The sequence below is a fragment of the Podarcis liolepis genome, assembly GCF_965112155.1.
Source record: "Podarcis liolepis genome assembly, chromosome: 6".
NCBI classification, from domain to species: Eukaryota; Metazoa; Chordata; class Lepidosauria; order Squamata; family Lacertidae; genus Podarcis; species Podarcis liolepis.
Genome location: NC_139559.1, coordinates 66,229,938 through 66,252,882, shown reverse-complemented (window position 1 = coordinate 66,252,882; position 22,945 = coordinate 66,229,938). Strand labels below are relative to the sequence as shown.

Below are 22,945 nucleotides of genomic sequence, written 5' to 3'. Positions count from 1 at the left end.
AGCTATACCATTGGTAGAGCTCTTCAGTGGATCCATTTCCAACTCTGATTGGTACGGTTTTTATTTTCTGCATCCACTTCATCTATCACTTTTTTGCACTTCTCTATTATTGTGCTAAATATCCGCTCACTAGCTTCCCAGTGTTGTTCCATTGTTCCCAGCAACTCTTGTATATGTGCTATTTCAGAGCAACATCATGAGATCAGAACAAGCAGTTTTCATCTCGGCTGCCCAGAAGGGCTCTCCTCCAGAAAAATGGAGAGAGGACAAGTATTACAGTATTAATCAGAGCGGTCTCAGAGATCACTTGAAACCTCTTGAATAGTTGGACGTGTGTGTTTCTATGTACATTAAAGTAAATAAATTCATGTAAGATTCTAGCAAGCCTACTCTTAACCCTCTTGCTGATAACCCTTGTTTTTAATCACTATCTAGAATTGTTTGCCAACATCCCATATTCGTTTTTAACTTACAGAAGTCTATCTTTAGAGCATTGGTTTGCTTTTTAAATATAATAATCTGAACAACAGATGCTCTTGAACATTGTCACCCAAGATGTTTTCCTGCCTGAAGTGATGACCAGCCTCTCCTAGTGCCAACACTTTAAAAAGTGTTGCTGTCCCATTCAGACAACATTCCTGCCCTCATTTATCATTACTGCTGCCCTGTGGTCCTCTATATTAGGGTGCTCAGGTGTGAAAGAGGCTAGCTTGCCCTGCAAAGCGGCACATGGTATGAAATGTCCTCTTCTCCACAGCTGTTAAAGATGCTGAAGCCCTGTTCAAATCTCCTGTCCCTTTTAAATGGCTCTGCATCATGATATCTGTTTTGTGAGTGTGTGTGTGTTGTAGGACATAATTAATACCCCCAACACCAAAACCTATTAGTGGCAGTGCCTTCCCAGAAAATAGGTTTAAGAGGCAATGAAATATCCTTGGAGTGGTTTTCTGAATGCTTTTCTGAAATCATAGCTTTCTTCTGGTCAGTAGATCTCTTTAAAAGGCTATTCCTTTCTTCTTATCTGATATCTGAGCTGCTTTTTCTTTTCTTTTTTGAAAGGTACTCATTGACAGTACCTTTCAAAATCACAGCTACAGAACAGTGATTTATGATAATTTTGACAGTTTTCTATTTATCTTTCCTTTTTCTCTTTCGTTGGGTGCTATTTCACTCTTAATGACTAGCGTTAACCATTTTTGAAGCACTCTGTGAATAATGGAGTTAATGGCCTTGAAGAAGACACATTTTATTACTAATAAATGTGGATTGCATATAAAGCCTACACATCAACAGAGGTATTGCGTCCAGATCAATGGAAGAAATAGTACCACTATCTTCTGCCTTAGTCAGACCACACTTTGAATACTGTGTCCAATTCTGGGCACCACAATTTAAGAAGGGTGTTGACAAGCTGGAACGTGTACAGAGGAGGGTAGGACTCAAACCAATGGCTTCAAGTTGCAAGAAAGGAGATTCCGACTAAACCTTCGGAAAAACTTTCTGACTGTAAGAGCTGTTCAGCACTGGAACAGACTCCCATGAAAGGTGGTATGTTATGCACTAACCTTGGATCCTAGAACAATAGGCAAGTAGGATCCTAGAATGCAACAACTGATTGCCTTGCAGGACTCCCAATATATTTCACTCTCCTTTCTTGGAGGTTTCTAACCAGAGGTTGGATGGCCATCTGTCTTGGATGCTTTAGCTGAGATTCCTACATTGCAGGGGATTGGATTAGATGACCCTTGGCCTTGGGGTCCCTTTGAACTCTATGATTTTGGCATTTTTATATGTTGTTCTTTCCTTGTTTGTACTATCTACATGAAACCTCTGAGTGGGGTCATCCAGAGTTTGGAGTATATTGTCAGCAATATGCTGATGACACACAGCTCTACTTCTCCTTTATATCTGCAGGTGAGGCAGTGGATGTGCTGAACCCTTCTTCTGCCTCGGTAATGCACTGAGGCACGGTTAGTGGGTGGTTCTCTAGACCAGATTCTCTAGACCAGAGGGTAGGTTGCTTGTTCTTGATGGGGTTACGCTCCCTCTGAAGGAGTGGGTACATAGCTTGTGTGAACTTCACAGTTATGTAATTCAGGCTTTCTTCTGAGTAGGCATGCATAGGATTGTTCTGTACAGGTTAGCAAAAGTTCATCAGGACATGCTGTCCCTGTAGTTGCTCCTTTGCTGTGGAAACAGAAACACAGAGATTACTTAAATCCCATTACTAGACATCTTAGCTGTCCCATTCATTTCCCGACTGTTCTATTCCTCTTTATTAAAACCTAAAATTAGTCTCACAAGAACAAGTTCATGCCCTTACAAACCACAAAACTGTGTACCCTCTTCCAAAGATATTTGCAAACCTGAAGTGATCAGAGACGCCAATTAAAATAATATTAATAAAATGCAGAAGTAATTATGGCAGGAAAGCTGCTCCAAGAGATACAGACATCGTTGCTGACTCTATGTGGGTGCAAAAGTAGCTACTATATTTAAACTCCTGTTATGCTTTAGAAGTTTTGTTTTAAATAATGCATGTTTTTTTCTAAAGGAGGATTAATTTATGTAAAGCTTAAAAGAAATCTTCAGCTTTTATTTTAAAAGTAATTTAAGTCCTTGTAAGCCTTGGGGCTGCTTTACGAACTGTATAAACCCCTGCTTTTATGAAGCTATGTGGGCCTCATTTCCCATTTCTGTATGTATTGGGGGGAGGGAGGAGGATGCTTGCTTCTTGCACCATATCCTCATGTTTCATGGGCTACTTTTCTAGGGATCTCAGAGGCTACCAGATCACAGAGACTACTCTAGGCACCCTTGCCTCTCAGTAGAACACAGTACATTATGTTTGGGATCCTGGAGTTGCAGAGACAAACTGTTAGAGGCCTGGTTTTGGGACTCATGCCCCCAGAGCCGTATGGGTCTATTATGCTGCTATTTCTGTTGGCAGTCCGAGGGAGGAAGGAACAAGTTGTGAATCTTATTATAAGTAAATTAAAATGTGTATTTGTGACTCTAGATACATGAGATGTCAAGCAGCATGGACCCATTGATTCTACAGAAAGGAGAAAAAGCAACAAATGCTTTTTGAGCAAAGGGTAGTGCTACAGAAAGCAACCTTTGATCTCCCTCATGGTCCCAATTGTGTCATTTGGGATGCTCAAGGTACAGAAAATCCTAGCCACTGATTTTCTTTAGCCAGAATGCTCAAAGGCATAGTTTTCATTTGATCTGCTTGCTCCTGTGCAAGACAGGCAGGGATGCTTTTTAAAGCCACAACCCCCTATAATCTTTTAAACTGATAAAGGCCATTTTCTAGGATTGCCTTTATAAATTTGAAATCCACTAAAGAAATAGATAATTCAGTTTTTCACTGGGGAATTTGGAGCAAATGCAACTGGTTACCTGGCATCATTCAAAGCAAATTTGTTTGTGATGTGCTTTCCCCTTATACATGGGTCATGAAATTCTACTTTCTGTTTATGCTATAACAGTAGATGCCAAGTAAATTGGAGCAATACTACTGAAAGCTTTTATTGTCATCATTTGCTTTCCTTCCTTTTAAATTTCACAAGATAGTGAGGAGCATTATAGTATTTTCTTCCTTTCTTTATTAATTCAGTGGAAGATGAGAAGGAACAGGCTGCAGTTGTAAGCTTGAAAGCAAGCATTAGAAACATAAGGGGAGATTAAAGGGGACCAGGATAAATGCAGGACAAACTAATAGAGAGAACCAGTGCTTCCCCCCCCCCTAAAATAATGTTTAGTGGTATTCTCATTTTAACTCATGAAAATCACCATTTTATAGTTCAAATTGGGAAAAATAAATACAGTAAATGGACAAAAGTACAGAGATCCACAAAATGTTTAGGGGTATGCATCCTCCTGCGCAGGGATGGAGGAAGTGACAAAATGGCGGGTGGCACTCACCACGGGGCCTGCAGCACGCCCAAGCCACACATCTGTCCTGGGAGTGACACGGTGGCTTGAGCACCCACAGGCTCTGCATTGCCCCAAACGGTCCACCCGCTGCCTCCCCCCCAGCTGAGGGTTGGCTAAGTGGGTAGAAGGCAGCAGACTCCTCGGAGATCCCCTGGAGCGTCCTGCTCCTGCTTGCCCTACCTCACGGGCCCCTGCCCCTAGGCGCAGGGCACACGCGCCGCCCCAGTCTCCTGATTGGCTTGCTTCGCCGCTGCCCCTGTGTCCCCCCAGAAAAAAAGCACTGGAGAGAACTAACTTGAGAGAAAGTGGCCTTTTGGGGAGTCATTGAAGCCCCACCCCCCGCCCGACAATGATCACACTTTTCAGTATACATAATCGTAAAGGTAAAGGTACCCCTGCCCGTACGGGCCAGTCGTGTCCGACTCTAGGGTTGTGCACCCATCTCACTTAAGAGGCCGGGGGCCAGCGCTGTCCGCAGACACTTCCAGGTCACGTGGCCAGCGTGACAAGCTGCATCTGGCGAGCCAGCGCAGCACACAGAAATGCCATTTACCTTCCCGCTAGTAAGCGGTCCCTATTTATCTACTTGCACCCGGGGGTGCTTTCGAACTGCTAGGTTGGCAGGCGCAGGGACCGAGCAACGGGAGCGCACCCTGCCGCGGGGTTTTGAACCGCCGACCTGAGAATCGGCAAGTCCTAGACGCTGAGGTTTTACCCACAGCGCCACCCGCATCCCATACATAATCATACAACCCGTTTAACATCTACCAAATGTCCTGGCTTCTCTTCTGCAACCCCTATGCACCCCTCCTCCATTTATTCCAGAGGACCCACAACTCTCTGGACCAGATTTTGGAGATATACAGGGGGCTGAAGGGGAGAGGAGAGGAAAGGAAAGAATAGCCTCACTATGGAAGTAGACATTGGCTTTTGTAATGTTGCATCTCATTCCTATACCCCAAAGATTGGTCTTGGCTTTTACGTATCCCACAAGTAAAAAGAAAAACATATATAGCATTGTACATCACCATTATACTCATTATGTATTATTATTCATCTTTAGGAATATTTATATCCTGCCTTCTAATCGAAGTTCTTGAGGTGACTTACATTATGTATGCAAATAACAATTAAATTAGACAGCGATACAGTAGGTCACCACAGCAGAACATTCCAGCAAATGTACTTCTGCACCTTTTGAAGAGACTAGGGCCACATTAACTGGACCCTGAATAATGGGGGTGAGCAGGATTTGTAGTCCTGTGCAGTGTTGTAATTTAGTTACGTATTTAAAATGTTTACAGAAGATACATTTTTAGCCAGTCTTTCCTCAATGAGAACAGGGCAGTGTACTTGGTTGTCCCAATTTTCTTCTATCTAACAACTCTGAAATAGGACAGATTGTGAGACAGCGACTGGCCCAAGGTCACTCAGTGAACTTCATGGCTGAGCAGGGATTAAAATCTGGTCTAATCCAGTCCTCTAAGCACTGCTATAGCATATGGGCTCACAGGGATCGGTAAATTGCAGAATTCTAGTAAATATTGGCAGTCAGTTGTCTTAGATTTACGTGAGTTTTAAATGTATAATGATTTTAGTAGCAGGTTTTTTTGTGTGTTTTCAAAGAAAATGGCAAGGACAGCTATGATTCTGAATGTATAAGAATTTCTCCAGGTTTGGTTTTCCCAGCACAAAGTTCCAGTGTCAAGAGAAACTGTATCTTGGGACTTTTAATTTTCCTCCTGCATAACTCATAAAGGTATGGGAACCCTTTGAGGATCCTGAGAAGGCAACTTGAAATGTCAGTTCATGTAAATGCAACAATACAAGCTGAAAAAAATTATTTCTGAAGCGCTTGGTAAATATGTAAAAATGCGTTTCCTAAAAAGAATCCTTCATTTAATACGTTTGGGAAAGTGCCCACTTGAATTCACTGAGTTGAAAATGCCAAATTAACATTTTTTGCTCCATTGCATCCCTCAGTCTTAAAAAAATTCCCAAGAGCAGACAGCATGGGAATGTGTTACGCACTGTGGTTAAGAAAAGCTCTCACCAAATATGTTTTTCTCTTCCATTATCGTTTAAGAAGTTGCTTTGGCTGGCTTGTTCATAGTGAATGAGTGGTTAGAAACCTCACAAAAGACTCGTAATGTTGATTAATGATTGTGGAGGATTTCCTGAATGGATAATTCAATGGCAGAGGTGGGCTTTGAGACCTGTGCTTTGCAGGTGTGCAAGAGAAGCAGCACTTTTCATTTTGAAATATGACAGAGATTGGAGAGTTGCTTGCTGGATTCAGCTGGGCATGTAGTCTTGGGGCTGAGTGTCTGTCCAAATTGCTCTTTGGGAAAATTGGTTAAGAGTCTGCTTGCTTCCAAGAGGCTCTGCTTGGGTACATGTAAATAAAGAAGATACTATGAACACATCTTCAGCTTTCATTGCTCTCACATTCAAAGGAAACAAAGAACAGCCATGTTGTCCCAGAAACTACTCACTGTTCTAATAATAGTACATTTAGTCTCTGTCCAGGTGTTTAGTGCTGAACAATTGGGTTAAATGCCCCTTCTATTCCAGCATACAATCTTTTGCTGGCATCTTGCTGTGTAGTCATTTTTGTTTGGACCAGAAATGGGCACTAATGACTCGGCTCTGATTTAATAAAAGAATCAATCATGTTCCAGAGCTAGGAAAAAGCCAGGTACCTGAGGGTTTGAAGCTGACACCTACAAATTTTAACAGTTGTGCTCAAGACTAGTAGCAGCACTTATTGTCTTATTTTCTTGCTAGCAACAATAGGACTAAAAATAGGAAACTGGTGGAAGAATCAAGATTTCCTTACCGTAGGGCAGTGGTATAGACTTATATTGTCTTTGTATTTAATGGACAAATTAACAAAACAGCTTATATAATAGATTATTCAGATGCATAGATAGTTGCGGATTTACGTATAAGCTAAACAAGCTATAGCTTAGGGCCCCACTCTCTCAGGCCCCTCCCCCCCAAAAAAATTTAAAGGGGAAAAAACCCCTGGATGTACATTTCCAAATTATAAGCTAAAAAACAAATAAAATGGCTTTAGAAACCTATTAGGTCCATAAATTACCATATAGCATATATTCAACAGAAAAAAACAGTGACAATTTGTTGTTGACAAAGGACAGCTGGACATATAAAGGGCCCCATTACCTTCAGTAGCTTAGGGCCTCATCAAACCTAAATCTGGCCCTGTGCATAGAGATGACAGGATTCCATTTATTTCATTTCTAAATAAGGTTTAGATTGCACAGATCTGTCCTTCAGTGTTTTGCAAATCTTATCAAATTTGGTGCTAATTTATTTGATTGCAAGAGAAGCTTGGCTGGATCAGATCAAAGGTCTTTAAGACACAGAGCAAATGAAGAATGCATTATTTCAGGTGAACAGAGCAGGCTATTAGGCATGCAGTATACTGTGCACATCATCCTTTTGATACAGGGCCTTTGTAGGTATTTTCTGCCTCCACAATCAATTTAATTAAAAGTCTTTTAGCTAATTCTTTCACTGGCCCATTAGAAATCTTCTTCCCATATGAACCAACCCAGACCCTACAATCACCATCTGTAGTCCTCCTTTGTGTGCCTCCTCCACAAGAGGTCCTGAGGGCGACAACATAAGAACGGGCCTTTTTTTGCAGTGGCTCCCCATTTGTGAAATGCTTTCCCCAGGGAAGCTCACCTGGCGCCTTCACTGCATATATTTAGACATGAGGCAAAAGCATTCCTCTTCTCCCAGTCCTTTGACTAATTAAACTATACATGGCCTTTTAATCTCTCTCTCTCTCTCTCTCTCTCTCTCTCTCTCTCTCTCTCTCTCTCTCTCTCTGTGTGTGTGTGTGTGTGTGTGTGTTGGGGTGTTGTTGTTTGTGCATTGTATTTTTGTGTTTTTATATTGTAAGCCACCCTGTGATCGTTGGATGAAGGGTCGTATAGGAATTCAATAAATACAGGCAACTCCCCATTTACGTGGAGGTTGCATTCTGAAGTACTGTGTGCATTGGTGGGATGCGCATAAGCCTGCCCCTGCCCCCTTCCAGTGTGAAAAATGGGGGGGGGGTCTCACTTGGAACACATGCAAATGGAGTTGTTGTTTAGTCGTTTAGTCGTGTCTGACTCTTTGTGACCCCATGGACTAGAGCACGCCAGGCACTCCTGTCTTCCACTGCCTCCCGCAGTTTGGTCAGACTCATGTTTGTGGCTTCGAGAACACTGTCCAACCATCTTGTCTTCTGTTGTCCCCTTCTCCTTGTCCCCTCAATCTTTCCCAACATCAGGGTCTTTTCCAGGGAGTCTTCTCTTCTCATGAGGTGGCCAAAGTATTGGAGCCTCAGCTTCATGATCTGTCCTTCCAGTGACCACTCAGGGCTGATTTCCTTAAGAATGGATGCGTTTGATCTTCTTGCAGTCCATGGGACTCTCAAGAGTCTCCTCCAGCACCATAATTCAAAAGCATCAATTCTTTGGCGATTAGCCTTCTTTATGGTCCAGCTCTCACTTCCATACATCACTACTGGGAAAACCATGGCTTTAACTATACAGACCTTTGTTGACAAGGTAATGTCTCTGCTTTTTAAGATGCTGTCTAGGTTTGCCATCGTCTTTCTCCCAAGGAGCAGGCGTCTTTTAATTTCGTGACTGCTGTCACCATCTGCAGTGATCATGGAGACCAAGAAAGTAAAATCTCTCACTGCCTCCATTTCTTCCCCTTCTATTTGCCAGGAGGTGATGGGCCCAGTGGCCATGATCTTCATTTTTTTGATGTTGAGCTTCAGACCATATTTTGCGCTCTCCTCTTTCACCCTCATTAAAGGGTTCTTTAATTCCTCTTCACTTTCTGCCATCAAGGTTGTATCAGCTGCATATCTGAGGTTGTTGATATTTCTTCCGGCGATCTTAATTCCGGCTTGGGATTCATCCAGCCCAGCCTTTTGCATTATGAATTCTGCATATAAGTTAAATAAGCAGGGAGACAATATACAGCCTTGCCGTACTCCTTTCCCAATTTTGAACCAATCAGTTGTTCCATATCCAGTTCTAACTGTAGCTTCTTGTCCCACATAGAGATTTCTCAGGAGACAGATGAGGTGATCAGGCACTCCCATTTCTTTAAGAACTTGCCATAGTTTGCTGTGGTCGACACAGTCAAAGGCTTTTGCATAGTCAATGAAGCAGAAGTAGATGTCTTTCTGGAACTCTCTAGCTTTCTCCATAATCCAGCGCATGTTTGCAATTTGGTCTCTGGTTCCTCTGCCCCTTCGAAATCCAGCTTGCACTTCTGGGAGTTCTCGGTCCACATACTACTTAAGCCTGCCTTGTAGAATTTTAAGCATAACCTTACTAGCGTGTGAAATGAGTGCAATTGTGCGGTAGTTAGAGCATTCTTTGACACTGCCCTTCTTGGGGATTGGGATGTAGACTGATCTTCTCCAATCCTCTGGCCACTGCTGAGTTTTCCAAATTTGCTGGCATATTGAGTGTAGCACCTTAACAGCATCATCTTTTAAAATTTTAAATAGTTCAGCTGGAATATTATCACTTCCACTGGCCTTGTTATTAGCAGTGCTTTCTAAGGCCCATTTGACTTCACTCTCCAGGATGTCTGGCTCAAGGTCAGCAACCACACTACCTGGGGTATACGAGACATCCATTTCTTTCTGGTATAGTTCCTCTGTGTATTCTTGCCACCTCTTCTTGATGTCTTCTGCTTCTGTTAGGTCCTTTCCACTTTTGTCTTTTATTATGGTAATCTTTGTACGAAATGTTTCTTTCATATCTCCAATTTTCTTGAACAGATCTCTGGTTTTTCCCATTCTATTGTTTTCCTCTATTTCTTTGCATTGCTCATTTAAGAAGGCCTTCTTGTCTCTCCTTGCTATTTTTTTGGAAATCTGCATTCAATTACCTGTATCTTTCACTATCTCCCTCGCATTTTGCTTGCCTTCTCTCCCCCGCTATTTGTAAGGCCTCACTGGACAGCCACTTTGCTTTCTTGCATTTCCTTTTCGTTGGGATGGTTTTAGTTGCTGCCTCCTGTATAATGTTACGAGCCTCCACCCATAGTTCTTCAGGCACTCTGTCCACCAAATCTAAATCCTTAAACCTGTTCCTCACTTCCACTGTGTGTTCATAAGGGATTTGACTTAGATTGTATCTTACCGGCCCAGTGGTTTTTCCTACTTTCTTCAGTTTAAGCTTGAATTTTGCTATAAGAAGCTGATGATCTGAGCCACAGTCAGCTCCAGGTCTTGTTTTTGCTGACTGTATAGAGCTTCTCCATCTTTGGCTGCAGAGAATATAATCAATCTGATTTCGATGCCGCCCATCTGGTGATGTCCATGTGTAGAGTCGTCTCTTGTGTTGTTGGGAAAGAGTGTTTGTGATGACCAGATTGTTCTCTTGGCAGAACTCTATTAGCCTTTGCCCTGCTTCGTTTTGAACTCCAAGGCCAAACTTGCCAGTTGTTCCTTTTATCTCTTGACTCCCTACTTTAGCATTCCAATCCCCTATAATGAGAAGAACATCCTTCTTTGGTGTCATTTTTATAAAGTGTTGTAAGTCTTCATAGAATTGCTCAATTTCAGATTCTTCAGTACCAGTGGTTGGTGCATAAACTTGGATTACTGTGATGTTAAAAGGTCTGCCTTGGATTCGTATCGAGATCATTCTATCATTTTTGAGATTGCATCCTAGTACAGCTTTCGCCACTCTTTTGTTGACTATGAGGGCCACTCCATTTCTTTTACGGGATTCTTGCCCACAGTAGTAGATATGATGGTCATCCGAACTGAATTCTCCCATTCCCGTAAAGCTATACTCAGCTCAACGTTGTCTCCTGTAATGCTTCGGAGATTTGCAATTCCACCAGAGTTTGTGTTTATGTGTTGTTCTTGGCTTTTTGTATTCCTCATACAAAACAGACCTTTGGAGACGGATGTGGAAGGTCCACCTTTTTATCTATGCCCTGGCCCCCATAATCTGGCCTGATGCTTCAAGCTTGGTGAAGGATGTTATCCCATCACTAGATTCCTGACAGCAGGGTGCAGGGAACTGTAGCCCCATGAAGGGTAACCTACATTTCCCAGGATTCTTTTTTTTTGGGGGGGGGGGAAGCTGACAAAACCCTCAGCGATTTTCCAATGACCCGTGGGGGGGGGGGAACTATGATAACTTATGCCTTTCATTAGCTAACTGCACCACCGTTGCCTTCTGATGGGAGCTCTTTGCAAAGCCTACATTGGATCGGGCTGCAGTACCGTCATAGTTTCGTTGTGGAATGCTTTGCATCTGCACCAGTGAGCAGGGAATTAGTTTGCTTAAATCCCGTGTGTGTGTGTGTGTGTGTGTGTGTGAGAGAGAGAGAGAGAGAGAGAGAGAGAGAGAAATCCTTGTCCCAGGCAGAGTGACTTTGCGTTTACAGGGCTTTAACCCTATATACACGTGGGTTTCTAGACCATTCAACTACAGCCAACTGAGCCATAACTCCCACTATCCTAGTCGGAAATCGCAATGACCAAGAGTCATTGGAAATAAGCAACTCTTAGCCGTGCACTGAGGCGAAAGCTGAATCATTTCTCTTTATTATTATTATTGGGTTTTATAAACAAGAATAATGTTACACAAATAAGTATACCAAGTTTGCTCACGTCATTTGTATATCACAAAAATAGAACAATATATGTGGAAAATATCTACAACATATGTTTCATTAGGAGTGGTCAGTGTATGAGTTCTTGGTTTATGAATTGGTCATTTCTCGCACGGACTGATCTGCTAGACCGCGTCGCCACCTTTAAAAAGAGGAGGCGCGGCAAAGCCGGCTGCTTCCAAAGCTCCTCCTTCTTCCTGGTCGTCAGAGCTGCTTAATATGGCTGCCTCCATTGCGCCTCGGTGTAGTCTTCCTGCAGCAATAGTAATATCTCTTTTATTGGGTTGCTGTAGTTTAGCGATCGCAGACGGAATCCAGGTACGCGACGGGGGCGAGGGGGGCCGGCTGGCTTGAGCTAGCTGAGCTTAGTTGCGCGGCTGCGCAAGGGATTTGCTCCTGGTTCTTTCCCCTCCCTGACCCTCCTGTTTCATTTAAAACTAGCATTTGAGCTTTCCGTTCCCAGTGTCTCCTCTTTGCTGCTATGAGTGAGTGACTTTGTGTAACCCAGGAGCCTTTTGCCAGGGATGAAAACCGTCCCTTAAGAAGACGTTAAAAGCGAAATAAAAGCAAGCACAACTTTAGAAGTACAGTAGAAACCTCTGGTTGTGGAAATGCACCTTTGCGGAACAGTTCCTACGCACGCACCAGAGCCAGTTGCAGCAGGGTCGGTTCCAGGTTGTGGATCAAGGCTTTGGAGTCGTCCTCCAGCCCAGCCTAGTCTTCCCAGCGAGGTAGTGGGTTGCATTTTATGAGTAAACAGGTGGGACTGATCATCGTCACACCTTGCCGCCTCAGCTTGTTTGCTCCTCTCTCTCTGGAGGCGCTGCAGGAAGGATGAGGCCTGTTGGACCTCATCCTTACCGCTGCTGTTGCCAGAGGGACGGGGCAGGCATTCAGGTGGGCCAAGGCAAGGGTCAGCCACTCAGCTGCTCATGCTCACCTGTGCAACTCTAAATCTTTCGTACTGTGCCTAACAAGGAAACATAGTCTTTTCCCCTATGGAAGTTGTTCCAGCCATTCAATCTTCTTTTCTGCAAGGTAAAAACAGCCCTGCCAGATCAGACTTGGGAGTCAATAAAACCAAGCATCCTGTTACTTCCAGAGAGCACGCAAGGAGGGCAGGATGGGAGAACATCTCCCCCACGTTTGTTTACCAATAATAATAATAATTTAATTTCTATACTGGCCTTTATCACTTGTTATGCCCTGGTGGTTTACAACCACAGGCACTTGCACGTTAAAACTATAAATGCATGACAAAGCAAATTAAAAGCCTATTGAAATCAAACCAGAACAGACAGACATGTTCCTCAGTTACAGCTGACCAAAATTTATTGGCCAATCCAGAACTAAGCCACTTCATTCAGCTGGCAATGAAAAATAGGCAGTGATATCACTAGGCATATGTCTTAGCACCTGGCTTTTGAAGGTATGCTATCTGTGAGTGTGGAGATTCCATATGGCACTGATAACACCTCACCTTTGTCAGTTTAATGCTTTTTGAAACAGTTGGTAAGATAGAGAATGTTTGCACATGCTTGGGGGTATGCCATAAAGGCCAGGATACCTAAAATATTGCCTCATTTCCTACATATCCAATCAAACACTGTGCTTTACAGGAGAGGGCATCCTGCAGATACTAGCTTATAAGGAGGCCTGCTCCACACAGTGTTGGAATTGGGCCTTTAGTGTGGTGGGTATCTTGGAATTGCCCAAGTTACATTTCAGACAGGCTTTTTGGAGGTCTGTGGGAGACTTTCAACAGCCCTTCTGTGTGGAGATACCCCAGTTGGTGTCTGTATTTGATTTGAAATAGTTTTTATGGATGTAATGGTCTGTAACTGATTTTTTATATATGAAATTGTTTTATATATTGTGTTGTGAAATTGCTTCAAGATGCTTCTTAGGAAGTGATTCATATATGAAATAGGAATAATAATAGCAGCAACCTGTGTAAGAGTCGTCCTCATATTAACACTTGCTGTGTGAAACATAGTCATGTGTAATTGAGCAATGCCTATTGAGAACACTTGAAGGCACCTGTGGAGACAGGCTGAGAAAGCTGGAGGGAACCATAGGCACACTGAGGCAGGAGCAATGACTTATTTTTCTGCTTATTGTCCAGTTTTCTCCTCCAAGCCTAAAACAACCTAATTTCCACAGTGAATATAATTTGCAGTCTGGCGGTAAGCATCTTCAGGTCTGGCCCAGTTTAAAATAGGTAAATTGGCTTGTGAATCAAACTGGCTTCCTACTTCAGTTCTGCTCAGGTATTTTATTTTGAACCCTGGAACTTCCTATACTGTAGTCCTGTTTGTAAAAATTTGGAGCTACTGTTAGATTTTGTAGCATTCACAGAATTGGTTCTTGTGGCAAACTGCAGTGGCACAAATCCTTCCTGTTTATCAATAAGCAGTCAGCAACAATCGGTGTTCTTGGAAGTTTGTTTCTTGCATTTATTTTGTTTGTTTTCTCTTCAGGATCAAGCAGAACAGTTTTTTAGAAGTGGACATACAAACAACTGGGCAGTTTTGGTAAGTTTCTACATTTTTATCCACTTCCCCATGATCAATGTGCACAAATATTCCAAAATATTGCCACTTTGATGGTGTATGGAAATGCTTTTTGCTTGCAGTGGGGGTGGAGGGTGGGATAGACGATTGGATCCCATCCCAAAATGTTATATCCACTAAGCTTCTGAAGGGCATAAATAATTCTAATGAAAGTATTGTAACTAGTATTTGTTTAAAAATAAAACATAATGAGAAAAAATGCCCCTCATATTAGCCTAAACCACAGTACCCAGAGTGGCATGGGAGAATCATGTTTTCAGTCTGTATGTGCACATGGGAGAATTGCACACAGGGCAGAGGTTTTTGGTTTTTTTAAGAGTTCTTATTGCAGCCTCTTGCTACTGAAAACAGGATTTGTTTCTCAGTTCAAAATGAAGCTTGCTGCTGAATCATAAGAAGCATCTGGTGAAAGCTCCAAAGAAACATTTGGCTGCATGCACAGTTCTTCCTTCTGCACTCATATAGTTTTGTGGGGCTATGGCTGTAGAATTAATTCTACTGTTTTCTAACCATAAATATATCCACACATGCTTACTTTTTCCTGACCCTTTTAGGTGTGCACGTCTCGATTCTGGTTTAACTACCGCCATGTGGCCAATACCCTTTCAGTTTACAGAAGTGTCAAGAGACTAGGCATTCCTGATAGGTAAGAAAATATGGAGGTTGTCTACAGCTTTAAAGTACTAAGACAAATGTAAAATTGGGGGGTGAGGGGAGAGAAGGGGTCAGTCTGCCTTCTCAGCAGTGGTGCCCTCCCTGTGGAACGCCCTTCCATCAAATGTCAGGGAAATAAAAGAATTACACAACTTTTAGAAAACATCCCTGAAAATTCCAGATAACATTCCCCACACCCCAGTACCCAGAGAGGCAGGGAAGTTTTTAATGTTTGACATTTTATTATTTTTTGTATTTTGCTGGAAGCCCAGAGTGGCTGGGGTATAAACATTTTTTTATTATTATTAGGCTCTGATGTTGTCTGTGCCCACCTTGCTTGCTGCTATATGTCCACGGGTGCTAACTATGGTTCATTCTAACCAGGTTTTCTATCATAGTTAGGTTTTGTAGATGGTTAAGATAACAAGTTGCAGTTGTAAGACTAAGGAGATGTTAAGACCGTAGGTCCAACTTATTCCAGGAAGGAGGGAAAACTGGAGATGCTGATAGCCTGCTTATAATTTATTCGTAATGATTAAAAGATCTTTGGCATTATGTTTGCACTGACCCTTAGTGACCATCCGGATGCTCAGAATATGGACTTCCAGGAGTTAAATTCCAGCTGAACATCAGCTGAGGTGGCTGTGACTGAAACATGTCGGAGTCTGGATTAAAGGAAAGGCTTTGCAACCCAAGTGTATGGTTTATCTCTCATTTTGTATTGAGTAGGCTGATTTTCAGTCACTTCCAACCTTACATTTCTGGCATAGAATTACAATAGATACGTAGGAATAGGCCATAGATCAAGTATGTAGTTGCTAAATATATGTGGCTATACTTGACTTTAAGTTTTCCAGAAAACACATTGCCTTTTTAGTATGCCTTGATTAAAAAAAGATTTTATCTTAATTAACACATCAAATGATTAATCGGCAAGGTCTTAAACTAAATGGAATGCTTGCTTCTTTTTAACAAAGACATGTTTGCATGTTCAAAGGAGACCAAATAGGTCCCATGTTTTGAAGTGTGTTACTTGCTACAGCTGAATTTCTGAGGCATTCCTACTGAGATCTTTGAAGGTTCAAAGGATTTTCAAAGGCACTGTGTGAAAAGGTGTGATCACTTGAAAATTCCATATAACATTTTCCCCCCCTAAGAAGGGAATTTTTTTTGATCCCTACTCTCACCTTTTGGATGATTCTGCTGCCATCTGATTCTCTGCTTTCCCAATTTTAACAGACTATTTGTCAGTTCTTTGCTTCGTGTGTATTTCCTTTCAGATGCATTATGTTCCCTTTGTGCTGATTCTGCTAGTACATCTCTTCAGCCAAAAAAATAAACAAAGGACCCTGACAGCCATCAATACAGTTTGCAGGTGGTTTCATTGTGACATGTCAGCCTGCCAGTCACTAACATATGCATTGTGAAAATTACTTTCTGTGTTGTTTAGAAGGACTAGTGTAGTGTTGTGGGTAAGGATTTGCATTAGGCACTTGGATCCCAATTCAGACCTTATACTAGCTATGAATCCAAATTCAGCTTCCCAGCTGCAAAAACACACGTTTTAAGTGCAATATGTAAGGTGACACTAGATGGTGATGGCCATCCTTATGGAAAATTCAATGTATTTTTAAAAACGGTTTTTAAAAAAGCATTTTCAGAACGGTTTTTATATGTGTGTAAATTCCACCTTTGTTTGGTGTTTTTTTGGTACACCCATTCACACACCCATCTTTCAATAAGAACAGAACTGGGTTAGTGGTCACAGAATGCTGACTGCCTCATGAGAGGAAAAACTAGAAAATGGGATGGAGTGGAGACATACAATGGAATATCCTGGAATACAGTGTTGATTGTTTATTTCTGTTTGCATGTCTTATTATTTCTAGACTTTACATCTTCCCTGTGTTCCAGCCTGCTTTTTTGAAATTTCTCAGCTCTGGCTGGCTGGTCATTGTTAGAGTCCACAGTCCAGAGATGTTCTTCTATAACATCCACACAAGATGTAGCGGATACCTGCGAATGTCTCAGCATTGACTTCTGCAGAGTTCACCAAACTCTGCTGGCTCCAGAAATCATTTTGAGAATTTGGTGTGGTAGATTTTTGAAGGGCAAATCTTGTTGGAACTGCTTGTGTTGTTTTTCCTTCAAAATGCTCTTGTGGGAAATTCCCAAACTGATTTTTAGCCTCGGTTTTGTCCTTTTAGAGTGACCATAAGGTTGCAGAATTGATGGCCTTGTTTTAATTATGTTTAGAAGATTCTCTACATTCCTTGGTAGCAACATGACAGGGTGCTGTTTCTTTAGGAGTGTGACAGCTAACGTTTTGGTGGAATATTCTATTCTAGATGCAATGCTGGTGTCCTGTTACTTCGTCCTGCTTTGTGTCCATTTAGAATTCTGCAGTTTGATTCCGTGCCCCCAGGACTTTTCCCTCCTCTTCACTCCCATCCTCTTAAACCTGTATCCACCGAAAACACAATTCTTATCTTCTTCTTTGCATTACAAAAGTTTGCTACAAAAATAGCCTTTTTTATTACACACTTGCTCTGATGTATAATTAGAGACTTGGGCGTTTTCATAAAAACAAACAGTGAGTACTTGGTGGATGGGGATGGGAAAACTGTCACCTACTTTTTATTGAAAAAAGTACACCAAAGCTCCAAAAGGGCTTTCATATTCATGTGTGTGCGCGCACACGAAAGTAAAATATTTTAGCAGTTCTCAAAAGTGGGAATCAGATTTGAGCCTCCTCTTATATTATTTATTATTGCATTTGTATCCCGTCTTTCCACTTAGGTGCACAAAGTGGTGTTCATGGCTCACCCCTCCCCCATATTATTCTCACAACAATCCTGTGAGGTAGCTTAGGCTGAGTGTTGGTGTCTGGCTCGGATCACGCAGTGAGCTTCATGGCCTATCGGGGTTTTGAAACCTAGTCTCCCTGGTCATAGTCCAACATTAGAACTAGGCATGCCTTACAGAAGAAGGTGAGCCCCACTGAACTTGCAGGCTAATAATAATACTTAGGATTGGATTGCAAGAGAAAATAAAAAGGCAGATGTTGTTATGCTGGAGGACCCTCTAAACTCAAAATGAACACTCACTATAATAAGTTGTTTCAGGCCTGGCAGCATGAATTAGCTCTGTTGACTTCTTCAGAAAGTCACTTTCATCTTTCCTCAGCTTCACTTGTGTCTCCTTAGGCTTAGGGAGACGCTCCAGTTGGGAATACAGTTTTCAGTGTGAATCAGGACATCATGTTGTGCTGTTATCTTCAGTAGTGCGATCCTAGAGAAACTTGCAATGCAATGCCCCCAAATTATGTGAGCCGTATTTTAACTGTGTGTGTGTGTTTTAATGCAGTGTAATTTTTTCCTGATGTTATGGTTTTATCCTTTTGTAAACAGCTTTGAGTCTTTTTTATTCTATTTTACAATCAACTGGTATACAAATTTAGTGAAATAAAATCATTTTACAAATATTATTTTTATTTGTTCAGTGTATGTACCGGACTGCCTACTGAAGGAGTCCAGGGCTACAAATACATCACTAAATCATAAACATTTTTAAAAGACATTTGATTACAGGGTTGCAAGGAACAGTATCTTTTAATTATCAGATGCCTGGGTGAAGAGGAATGTCTGTGAAATACTCCTGAAAATCAGCACTGAGGGAGACAAAGGCACCTTGCCAGGTGGGCATCCCACAAAAGGGATGCTGGTCGGGTTCCTTGGTAGCCAGCACACTGCCCCAAACTATTTTTAGCCAACATTGTGCCTTCCAGATGTTTTTGGACTCCCAGCTCTCATCAGCCTGAGCTGATGCCTGAGCCTGTGATCAAAAACGATGGGAGTGAAAGTGCAACAGCATCTGAAGAGCACCATGTTGGCTAACCCTGGGCTATAATACACCCCCTATGGAATATCCTATTTCAAGGTTTGCATTCATCCGTCTTCAAGGAAGTTTGTGAAGACACCCTGCTTCAAAAACAGCCTTCCCTCAGGTGGCTGTCAGTGCAGTTTGTTTCCTCTTTCAGCAGCTAGCTGCCAATTTGTACGTCGTGTTTTAATTTTCTGTCTTTTAGTCGAAAAGATGGGTGTAAAAACATGTAAAATAAAAAAAGAAGAATCATCCTTTGGCTTTGAGAAATACGCCAACTTAACATTTTCAGTAAGGCTGAAATAATTAATTGGATTAGCTAGTAAATCCACCACTGCCAGATTGAAAAATGTGGGTATTAGTTGGAACTCCCTCCCCAGGAAGGATTATTTGTTAATGATGTCCAAACCGGAATGTCACAGGAGTGTTTCTGTTGTGAAGGTTATCAGATGGTGGCATAAGAAGTGTTACGTGACCTGGTGATCTGGCCCTAGCCAAAAACATTCTCGTAATGGCTTGTGTATTTCAGCCTGGTTGTTTGCAAGTACAACTGAAGTGGGATGAGGAAAACACTAATTCTGGATAGATTAATCCAGAAAACAATGACATAATTGTGTGCATAAAGCGTAAGATGAGTTTCTGAACAATAAGTTCTATAACTGTTGGCTCATTAACACATTACATTGTCTGAAATCGTCTTCTGTGTTGAAATATTGTAGTAATCATTTTAATAGGGTAATTAGTTAAAAGAACAATCATTAATTTTTTCCCTTTTAAATGTAATTGGATGAGATCCTTAATTATGAAACATTGTTTAGTCCAGTCCAATTCCCAGATTGCAGATATTGGCAGCCCAATACTGGCTCTAAGCAGTGACATACACGTGGGTGTTTCAAAAGGCTGGATTCTCTTCTTAAACTAGGATTCTTCTTGTGTGTGCGAACACTTCTGGTGCACCCCATGTGGTAAGAGTTTTGAGTTTTGGTGTGCCCTGAAGATGCTGCCTTGCACTTTAGAACTCTGAGTCAATCAGAGATTGAAATGACTGCGCCATCTGGAAAATGAACATGAAAATTTGGCCAAAGTAGCAATAACATTCAAAATCAGTATGATAAAAGCGTATTGTTGGCCAACATTTAGAGGTGTTAATTAATTTTTTGGTCTTGCTTGCGAAGGCAACTTCCAGACATTGACCTCCGTCCAACCTGGCATCTGCATGTAGTGATAAGCTTCATAGTTGGCTTGCTCAAATTATGTGGTTATAAAAAATATAGGATCTTTTTGGGGGGAGCCTAATTATGCCCCTTTCTATTTGTATCTGCATACTTTATCTCATTAGCATAGATTCCATGCTATTTATGCGGAGCTATAATGAGAGTTGAGTGTTCCTGGCCTCTCCATTTTTTAATTTCTTTTTTTAAAAAAAGGAAATATATGGAAACTGAGCATACTGGAGGCTTATCTATGAGTTATTATTTTGAAACATGAAAGCTTTATCACATTTATCATTTTCCTGCTCTGAGAACAGCTTACTGTGCTTTAGTGGTTATGTTTTTGGAGGGGAAATAATGTAGAATTTCAATATATCTTTCTGTGGAAAGTTATTAGGGAGTTAATAACTGTGACTGTATTGATTATCTGTGCACTTTTGAGATCAGAAAGGAAAGGCTCTATTAGAATATGTAAAGTGAAGCAGATGCATATATTTCATTCATTCATAAATGAATCATACAAATATAGTGAGCAAATAGTAACTTGGATCCAACACTGTCTGTTTTGAGAATAAAGTTGCTTTCCTTTCTGTTTATTTTTCTTGACTTCTCCCCTCCCACTGCTGTAGCTTTGTATGTATGTATGATGTATGTATGTATTTATTTTCTATACTGCCCTATACCCAAAGGTCTCCCCCCCTTCAACTTCCCGTTTGTGTGTGTGTCCCAGCCCCAATGGGTGCCTTTTTAGTGGTGCTGTAGTGGAGAGGAGAGGCTGGCAAACCAATGCTTAATGAGCAGAGTTCTGTCCACATGTATTAAGGTTCAAGCTTATGTCTAGAATATGTCTCATGTCTAGAATCTTATCACCAACCACAGTGCATATTCAGAAAGCAATAGGTCCGAAGCTAGTTCTTGATGACAGCAAGGCTTGCTAACTAAACAACACATTGTCATGGTCTAGTAGCTATATTCAGGCCCATATATCATTGCAAAAAGAAAAAGGTATTTATCGTACATTTGTGAGGTAGGTTGCGAGGTCTAGCAGAGGAAACCCTTCCTACTTCCATGACTGTTCCACATCCAAAGTAGTGACTAAGCAAAGCTTTTCCTTCATGCAAGCCAATAAACACAAAGTAAAATAAAACACTTCCCTGAGTCTGGACAACTTTATGATCTTGCCCAGTCCTCTTTGTTTTAGATGGCCTTTTGCTTCCTTTTTTCAATCTGATAGCCTGACTGAGGAGCCATTAACAAGGCATAAGAAACTAGAACACAACACAGACTGAGTACAAGCCAACAGATACAGTGCCTGAAATTAATGGCAGATTCCAAAGCAGATAAAAGATCACATTTGTTTATTTTATTTGTTCATAGTTCTTTTTAAAAATATCTTGCTCTTTAGCTAGAAAGAAACACAGACCGTTAAAAAACAAAAGCAGCCCTTGCCCCTTGGGCTTTACAATCTAAAAAGACAGGACAAATGGCTTGGGAGGGAGGAGGAACTAAGCAAACTCAAGTTGTTTGCAGGTTTTTCTGATGACCAGTGCAAGTGGAAAAGTTCAAGGAGAGGAGGCACAAAAAGTTGCTGGTTTCTCGCTGTGATGAAGGAGTGAATCCCTCCTCCAGTACAACTGATGTAATGGCTGCTGCCAGGTTGCAGTTGATGGGAGTAGAACCTGACCAAAGATGTCTCTTTGTGTGCGTGTGGCAGTGTTAAGTCCACAGCTCACTTACTTGTCATCAGGAACCAAAGATAAATTCAACCTGTATTTACTTTTTTGTAAACAGGACATCAAGTATGTGTGATAAGCAATAACAATACTGTTCTTTAACAATATAATTTATTAGGATTGTTGAAAGTGTTTATTATTATTACTTAAGAAAAAAGACTTTCCACCTGAAGAAATGCATGGTTTTTTAGAGCTTCAAAAGAAAACCCGTTTTGCCATTTAGCCATAAAAGCAGTTAGGAAAATGATTTTTAGTTACAAACAAGCTTTTTGCTTGTTGACACACCACATTGTGCTCCCACTTTCCAGAGTATGTATTCCTCCCCTTCTGTTATGCAACACAGCAGAATAAAATTAGATTGCATCTAATCATTGGGAATATATTCAGTACAATGATAATGGCTGTTCTTTGGTAGATAATAGGATGGTACAACGTTGGACACGTCTTTCAGCTTAATAAATTCTACGTTATCAGACTTAAATTATTTCCCTAATTGCAAAGTCCCCAGTCTGTTTAGCAATGGCATACTTCAGAAACAATCCCACCCAAATTTATGAACATCTGCAAGTCCCCTTTTCTGAGTATTATGCACATCCAAAAGCAATCAAGTGGGACCAAGTTGCATAGAGTTGTCATTTGCATATGTCAATCATTCTTAATGATCACTTAGTCCGGGGGGGGGGGGAGGGCAGGGCAGTCTGCAAGCTTAGCCATTTGTCAGGTAGCTTCCCTTAAACCAGACAATGCTTTTTGGGGGTGATGGTATGTTTTCCAAGCCAAAACAGATGTGGCTGAGTTGGTGACATTTACCTGTGTTCCTTGGCTGCGATGGAGTACATTGAAAGAAGAAAATGAAAAGTGTTAGACAGGGGAAAGTGCCGGAGAGGTAAAAAGTCTGCACAAATTGAGGATTCCCCTTCAGCAGAGGGTGAGGCCAGATGTGTGTTTGTGTAGCAGTGGGAAAGTAGCCTGCATTGTCACTTGCAGTCAGCCAATTTGGATATTGATAGATCAACCCGTTGTCTCCTGGCCAAATCATGACCGAGGCAAACAGGTTTGGCACATTGATCAGGGACTAGCTCATATTCTGCTTGTCAGCTCATACTCCCTGCTCAGTACCATGTATGCAGTGGTCCCTGGTCCCCATTAGGACTGGTAGGTTAGAAGGAAATGTGACCTGTGGTAGGTGGACCAGAGTCAGTGGCAGGTGGGAGACAATTAGTTCTAGTTCTGTCCCAATCCTCCTCCTGTGGAGGCAGAATGTCTGAGG

General features: G+C 41.6%; 1 protein-coding gene across 1 annotated transcript in view; it reads left to right on the top strand.

Annotated features, from left to right (window-relative positions):
• Window positions 1-11,790: 11,790 nt before the first annotated feature.
• Window positions 11,791-22,945, top strand: part of PIGK (phosphatidylinositol glycan anchor biosynthesis class K) — a 98,635-nt gene continuing 87,480 nt past the window's right edge. Inside the window, exons 1-3 of the mRNA XM_083510579.1 lie at window positions 11,791-11,940; window positions 14,103-14,156; window positions 14,750-14,841. Coding sequence (XP_083366705.1) covers window positions 11,842-11,940; window positions 14,103-14,156; window positions 14,750-14,841 — 245 coding nt within the window. The 5' untranslated portion in view covers window positions 11,791-11,841. The remainder of the gene's footprint in view (window positions 11,941-14,102; window positions 14,157-14,749; window positions 14,842-22,945) is intronic.